We start from the raw sequence: 7,654 nt of genomic DNA on the forward strand, positions 1-7,654 counted from the left end.
ATCTCATGGAATCTTCATTGTTTAACACATTACATTAAGCGGAAAAAAAAGTCCTCTCTTATCTCCAATCCAAAAAAGTAGATGTGGCTCTTCTTCAGGAGACACATCTTGATGAACTTGAATCAAAAAAACTGTCTAGAGATTGGGTGGGAAGGGTTTTTCACAGTATGTATGAAGACAGCTCCTTGGACACAGGCCCTACTCGGAAATGTGGAGTGGCAATCCTCATTAGAAAGACTCTCCCAGTTATGGTATCCAAAATGTGGAAAGATCCGAGTGGGCGCTATGTCTTCATTAATTTGCTCATTGGAGATACACATCTATGTGTGGGATCAGTCTATGCCCCGGTACACAGACAAAATATCGAAAATAAAATATCGATATGCAATAATATCGATGTTTTAATATCGATGGTACAGTATATCGATGTGCCATAATATCGACAGACAGAATATCGAGATTAAGGTATGTATGTTAGTAATATCGAAATTTTGTTGTTTAGTGTTATGTATTTTATTTTGTTATTTATATGTTTGCTAAATATGTTTAGAAATGTATGTTTGAAAATTAGTCATTTTGTTAACATTTTGCGTTTTAGTATTAGAGCGGGTTGTGGGTTTATAGGGGAATAGGGTGGGAAGTAATTTAATAATAATTAATTAATTAATATATGTTTGTACATATTTTTTATTAATAATTAATTGGTAATTAATTAATATTAATTAGTTAATTAATTAATATAATTTTGTACATATTTTTCATTAATAATTAATTGGTAATTAATTAATATTGAATAGTTAATTAATTAATATAAATTTGTACATATTTGTATTTAATAATTAATTGGTAATTAATTAATATTAATTAGTTAATTAATTAATATAATTTTGTACATATGTTTTATTAATAATTAATTGGGAATTAATTATTATTAATTAGTTAATTACATTAATTAGATTAATTTTTTAATATATATAAAAAAAATATTGTTAATTAATTATTTGGGAAAAATTAATATTAATTAGGAAATTAAATTAATTATAGCTAATGTGCTAATATATTTACTTTATTGTTATTGTTAATTAATAATTAATTGGTAATTAAATAATGTTAATTAATTTTGGGTAAAGGAGTATTTTTAGGGTTCAGGGTCAGTTTTCAGTTCTTGGGTAAAGGAGTATTTTTGGGGTTCAGGGTCAGTTTTCAGTTTTTGGGTAAAGGGGTATTTTTAGGGTTCAGGGCAGTTTTCAGTTTTTGGGTAAAGGGGTATTTTTAGGGTTCAGGGTCAGTTTTCAGTTCTTGGGTAAAGGAGTATTTTTAGGGTTCAGGGTCAGTTTTCAGTTCTTGGGTAAAGGAGTATTTTTAGGGTTCAGGGTCAGTTTTCAGTTCTTGGGTAAAGGAGTATTTTTGGGGTTCAGGGTCAGTTTTCAGTTTTTGGGTAAAGGGGTATTTTTAGGGTTCAGGGTCAGTTTTCAGTTTTTTGGTAAAGGTGTATTTTTAGGGTTCAGGGTCAGTTTTCAGTTTTTGGGTAAAGGGGTATTTTTAGGGTTCATGGTCAGTTTTCAGTTTTTGGGTAAAGGGGTATTTTTAGGGTTCAGGGTCAGTTTTCAGTTCTTGGGTAAAGGGGTATTTATAGGGTTCAGGGTCAGTTTTCAGTTTTTGGGTAAAGGGGTATTTTTAGGGTTCAGGGTCAGTTTTGGGTTTTTGGGGTACAGGGGTATTTTTAGGGTTCAGGGTCAGTTTTGGGTTTTTGGGGTACAGGCGTAAAGGGTAAAAATAAAATAAATTTAAATTTAATTTAAATCAATTAAATGAAATTAAAAGAAATAAAATTACATTAAATTATTACATTTTTAATTTATTTTAAATGTATATGTATTACTTTTAATTATTTAATTATGTTTTAATGTTTTTATTAATATTTGTTAAATTATATGTATTTTAACATTATTTTTACACTATTATTAATACATTTAAAAAAACGATATTTTTAATTTCGATATTTTTGTACTACGATATTATTTTTTCGATATTTTTGTACTTACCTTTATGAAGATAGGATCCCGATATTATTGTCCTCGATATTTTTGCTCCGATATTTTTGTACGTCGATATTGTGAATCTCGATATTTTGTCAGACATTCCTATGCCCCGACAGGTGCCAAGAAATCCTTCTTCTTGAATTTGAATCACTTGTTATCAGAGATTGATGCTTCAAAATACCTCATAGGGGCTGAATGGAATTTGGTTAGAGATCTGGTTCTAGATAGGACAGGTCCTCTAGATAAACATAATGAGGCAGACAGAGCGCTCATGAATGACATAATTGAGCATAATGGCCTTGTGGACTGTTGGCGTCTTTCACATCCAGATGAAACTGAATACACCTTTATGTCCCCCACTCACGGAACTCTTTCACGGTTGGATTATTTTTAATCTCTCAAAGTATAGTCCAATCAGTTCAGGAATCCCTTATTTTGGAAGAGTTGGTGTCTGATTATTCTCCGGGTTTACTACATTTACAAATAGGAATCACTAGACGAGGTCGTAAATCGTGGAGGATGAATATTCAGCGTCATAAAACACCTAAGGGTAAAACACAATTGCAGGAACACCTCCATAATTATCTTTCCTTAAATCAAGGTTCTGTGACCTCTGGCAGGATTATGTGGGCTGCTGCTAAGGCTACTATCCGGGGTCAACCTATGTGGGATGCTGCTCAAGCTAACAAGAAAAATGCTGCCCGACAGAAGGAATTGGTACAGGATATTGCACATTTTACTCGCTTATACACTCAAAAACCTACTTTACAAAATCGTAAATCTTTAGAACAAGCCCGCATTACATTGAATAGTCTCTTTACCTCCAAGGCAGAATATGCCCTACGAAAAATGAAAGGGAGGCACTATGAACAGGGAGAAAAAGCGGGTAGACTTTTAGCAACACAAATAAGACAAAGGAAAGCCGCCATGGCTATTCCAGCCCTAAAATCATCAAGTGGTAACATATTGACCCGTCCTCAGGATGTAGTTAATGAATTTGCTACTTACTATAAATCTCTGTATACCCCAGGATCCCACATAGATCATGATAAAATGTCATCTTTCCTTGAAAAAATCGATTTACCTCTCCTTTCTGCAGAAGATTGAGTGCTTTTAAATAAAGAAATTAGTAAAGAAGAGATATCACAAGCTATAGCCAAACTTCCATATCATAAAGCCCCAGGGGAAGATGGATACCCTGTGGAATTCTATCATTGGTCAGGCAACAACATAGTAGATTGTTTACATGCTGCATTTCAAGAGGCTGAGCAAGCATCGTCTCTCGGTAGTCTTACTAATAAAGCTGTAATAGCAGTTCTGCCTAAACCAGGGAAAGATCCACTTCTTTGTAGCAGTTACCGCACCATTTCACTCCTAAATTGTGACATTAAAATCTTGACCAGTATTCTTGCCTCTCGTCTCCGTAGAGTTATTCCCTTACTAATTCATCATACCCAAGTGGGATTTATACCAGGGCGCTCTTCAAGAAATCATTTACGTTCATTAGCCCATACCCTTCATGCTGCTAAAACACTTACGGAGAATGCCATTGCATTATCCCTCGATGCTGAGAAGGCCTTTGATCGAGTAGAATGGGCGTATCTCTTTAAAATTCTTGAACAATTTGGAGAAGGAGATTGGTTTATAAATAAAGTTAGATTGTTATATGAACAACCTACTGCATTAGTTAACTATGGGGGTTTTGTCTCCGATATATTTCCAATCCGCAGAGAAACTCGTCAGGGTTGCACCGTCACCTCTTTTATTCATACTGGCTATTGAACCTCTGGCAGCAGCAATCCCCCAGTCAACCTCTGTTGTTGGTATTCCTCTACCGGTGGGAAAATCTAAACTCTATCTTTATGCAGATGTCATTTTGCTTACCATTACAGACTTATCAAGATCATTACCATCTCTGCTTCAAATTATAGAGAATTTCTCTTCCTTTTCTGGATATAAAATCAATTGGGACAAAAGTGAAGCGCTCCCTATATCAGATGGAACCTCAAAATATATAATACAAGATTACCCCTTCCATTGGCAACCTTCTCCTTTAAAATATTTAGGTATTCTTGTAAACAAGGGTATGGAAGCTATGGTCACAGACAATATAAGACCCCTGCTTATTCAAATGCAACGTGATTTCGATAAATGGAAAGTGTTGGGTCTATCTTTGTGGGGTAGAGTGCAAGCAGTAAAAATGGTCACTCTCCCGCGCTTTCTTTATACCCTCAGAATGCTTCCTTTTCACATCCCATTACCAACGCTGCGTCTCATAGACTCTAAGATCAAATCTTTTGTATGGGGCTCCATGAAACCCCGTTTAGCCATCAACAAATTTAATGGTCACCACTCTATTGGAGGTTTGAGTCTTCCTTCGATTGAACATTACTCCCTTGCATTACAACTATCCCAACTCACATACATGCTTCAAGATGATTCTAGCACTCCCCAATGAGTATTTATTGAAAGGTTTTTGTTGTCTACTGAACAAGGTCTCTCAGCTCTATATGGGTAAGCTACCAGCAGTCTAGACCCTCGTATTCCTATTTTATCTGCAATGCGTAAAACATGGCAAAGAACACATCGTATTTTGGGCTTTAATTCACGATTACATGCAAAAGCTCCATCATGGAATAATTCTGGAATAAGAATTAAAGGGAAAACTCTCTCCTGGCCTCAATGGAAATCAGCTGGCATTCTTACATTAGATCAGATTTTTCATAATGGTGATCTCAAATCTTTTTCACAATTGGTAGATGAGTTTAATCTTCCCTTATAACAAGCAGATATTTATTTACAATTTAATAATTCTCTTGTTAAAGCTTTAGGCACAAAACCCTGGACACTGCAAATTTCACCAATTGTGTTTTACGTTCACACTTGGGGGAGTCATAAAGGGGTTATCTCCGGTCTATATAAAACACTTACTACACAATTATTCTCCATTCCTTTATCCCGTGATCTCCGTTCCAAGTGGCAATCCCGTCTAGGACTCTCCAATACAGATGAACAATGGGCGGCTCTATTGGAGAACTTAGATAAAGGTGCCCGGGAGGCTCGCCTAAAGTTTTGTTTATTTAAAATTCTGCATGATTGGCATTGGTCACCTGTAAAATTGCACAAAGCAGGCCTACTATCACATACTAATTGTTGGAGATTGAATGCCCCTGGATGTGACATAGTCCACATTTTATGTAGCTGTCCCATGGTTAAAACCTATTGGTCTTATATGGGTCAGGTTCTACATAACACTGTTCCTTTACATTCACCACATTCATCAGCAACTATTTTGCTACATGATTTAAGAGAATCTCCTTCCCTCTCCAAGCCGCAATGTCGCCTTGTTCATACCGCATTAGTTACTGCTAAGATCTGCATATTAAGGCAATGGAAATCCCCTTCCCCGCCATCTTAGGAGAACTGGTTAGCATCAATGATTCAAACTGCCTCACACGAGAGAATTATGTATAATATTCAAGATCAAATTGAAATGTTTTTACAAGTGTGGTCCCCTTTCTTACACGTACAAGATGTCTCAACATCTTCTACCACCACCTAATTCACTTTGGTTGTTTCAATGAATTGTTAATTAAACCTTTTCATTTCTCTTACATTTCTTTTATTATATTACCTAGGTCATTATCTCCTTGTAACTCATAGATTGTTATGTTCAATGTATTTTATTCAAGTAGTAAATATATCTATGTTATACTCACATTAAATATAGTTGTGTTCCGGATCTTCTGGCAGAGCGTTAGCTTTTAATAATTCAGTTGATTTTCTTTAACAAAAGGTGGAAATATATGTTTTAGCACATCAATACTTCAGTATCCTATGGTTTTACACTCACTAATAATTTATTGGCCTAATACTTGTTGGCTTAATACTTTAATATTAGACAGTCAATATTTAATACTTTACGCCAATTGTATTAGTTCTATCTTGCTGTAATACGTTATAAATTTCAACTGCTCCCTTATATGATATTATTTCAATTGTGATGTATTTGTTTTACTATGTATAATTGCATTCATCAATATCTCTTAATTGAAACATGTTATAGAATGTGTTCATTTTGTATTTATGAAATGCTAATAAAAAATTATAACAAAAAAAAGAAGACGGAAAAAAAAGTTCTTTCGAGAGTTTTCGTTGTTTATACATATCCATTTTGAAACTTTTTGGAAAGTGTCTTCAAGCCATTTTGAATTTCCGTCATCCTAACTCCATATACTAACGGATTCAACATGGGTGGAATTAAACTGTTCAGAACAGTAGACATAGTCTGTACATATAAAGGAGTCTCTGATTTAAGCAGATACATGAGATAGGAAAAGGTGGATGATATTGTAAAAAACACAATGACAATGATGTGGGAGCTGCAAGTGGCAAAGGCTTTCTTGCGAGCCTCAGAGGAGCCAAGCTTCAGCACCACTCTAAGAATAAGAACATAGGAAATACCAATCAAAATGCAGTCCAACAAAGAATGTATGCAAACCAGCAGATACATGTATATATTGCTAGCTGTCATGTCCCCGCAGGCCAATCTCATGAGAGACACATACTCACAGAATGCATTGATGACATTGTTTGATTTGCAGTACTGGAGATGTGTGGAGAAATAAGGAAGAGGGCTCAAGAGGACCATGTTTCGAATGACAAAGAGCAACACAGATTTATGAGTGAATGAATTTGTCATGATGGAAGAATATCGCAAAGGATGACATATAGCAATATAGCGGTCAAAAGACATCAGTGTGAAAAGAGATAGTTCTGCACCTGTGATACTGTAGAAGATAAACATTTGGATCAGACAGCCAGCAGAGGTGATTGTGTTTGAGTCAAACCAAAGGATCTCCAACACTTTGGGTATCACGGAACCAGATAATGCAAGATCCATGATTGCCAGCATAGAGATGTAGAAATACATGGGTTTATGCAGGCTTCGTTCCAACAGAATGACTGTAGCCAGAATACTATTTGCTAGACAGGCAAAAGAGTACATCATGGCTAAAGGGATGGACATTAAGGATGCTTTGTCTTGGACCCAGGATAAACCAAGGAGGTTAAACTCTGATGGCATTGATGTGGTGACGTTAGATGGACATTCACACATTTTCACTATCTGGATAAAGAAAACATTTTGTTAATATATCAATTGGGCTAATGTATGTAAAATCATTTTGACAGTCCTGAAAGCCTTGTATGTAAAACAATAACAGATATTCATGCAAAGCCTTAGTTCTTTATTTTGTCATAAGCCACGAAGTGTCATGATGTGCAAACAATTTGACTTAATGTTGATCCATTTCTCTAATAACAACATTTGCAACAAATGTCCACTTTTTCTTAACAAGTAAACATACTAAATATGCTATCTACCGAATGAGGCCATAATTGCTGAAATTGCTATTCTCGCATCTTTCAAAATAGTCTCAAAATGTAAGCATCACTGTGGTCCTGTAAATAGTGCCTGTTGTAAGCTTCCTAATGACCTAATCAGGGAACTTCCATCATTGAGACACCAATATTGCACGGATAAGACGCCAAGAGCAGTTAATCAAAGAGATGACAGCTAACCAAAAAACCGTCCAAGCACTGCCTTGGGT

At 35.3% G+C, this 7,654-nt stretch overlaps 1 protein-coding gene across 1 annotated transcript; it reads right to left on the bottom strand.

Moving 5' to 3' along the window:
• Positions 1 to 6,201: 6,201 nt before the first annotated feature.
• LOC144774044 (olfactory receptor 56A4-like) lies at positions 6,202 to 7,161 on the bottom strand. Its single transcript, XM_078659079.1, has one exon. It carries the CDS (start codon positions 7,159 to 7,161, stop codon positions 6,202 to 6,204), a length of 960 nt encoding a protein of 319 aa, XP_078515205.1.
• Between the last annotated feature and the right edge of the window lie 493 nt (positions 7,162 to 7,654).

This window comes from Lissotriton helveticus, chromosome 8 (assembly GCF_964261635.1).
Source record: "Lissotriton helveticus chromosome 8, aLisHel1.1, whole genome shotgun sequence".
Lineage (NCBI taxonomy): Eukaryota > Metazoa > Chordata > Amphibia > Caudata > Salamandridae > Lissotriton > Lissotriton helveticus.

Coding starts and splice junctions, on each gene's coding strand:
- LOC144774044 (XM_078659079.1), bottom strand. CDS start 7,161: ATGTGTGAATGTCCATCTAACGTCACCACATCAATGCCATCAGAGTTT.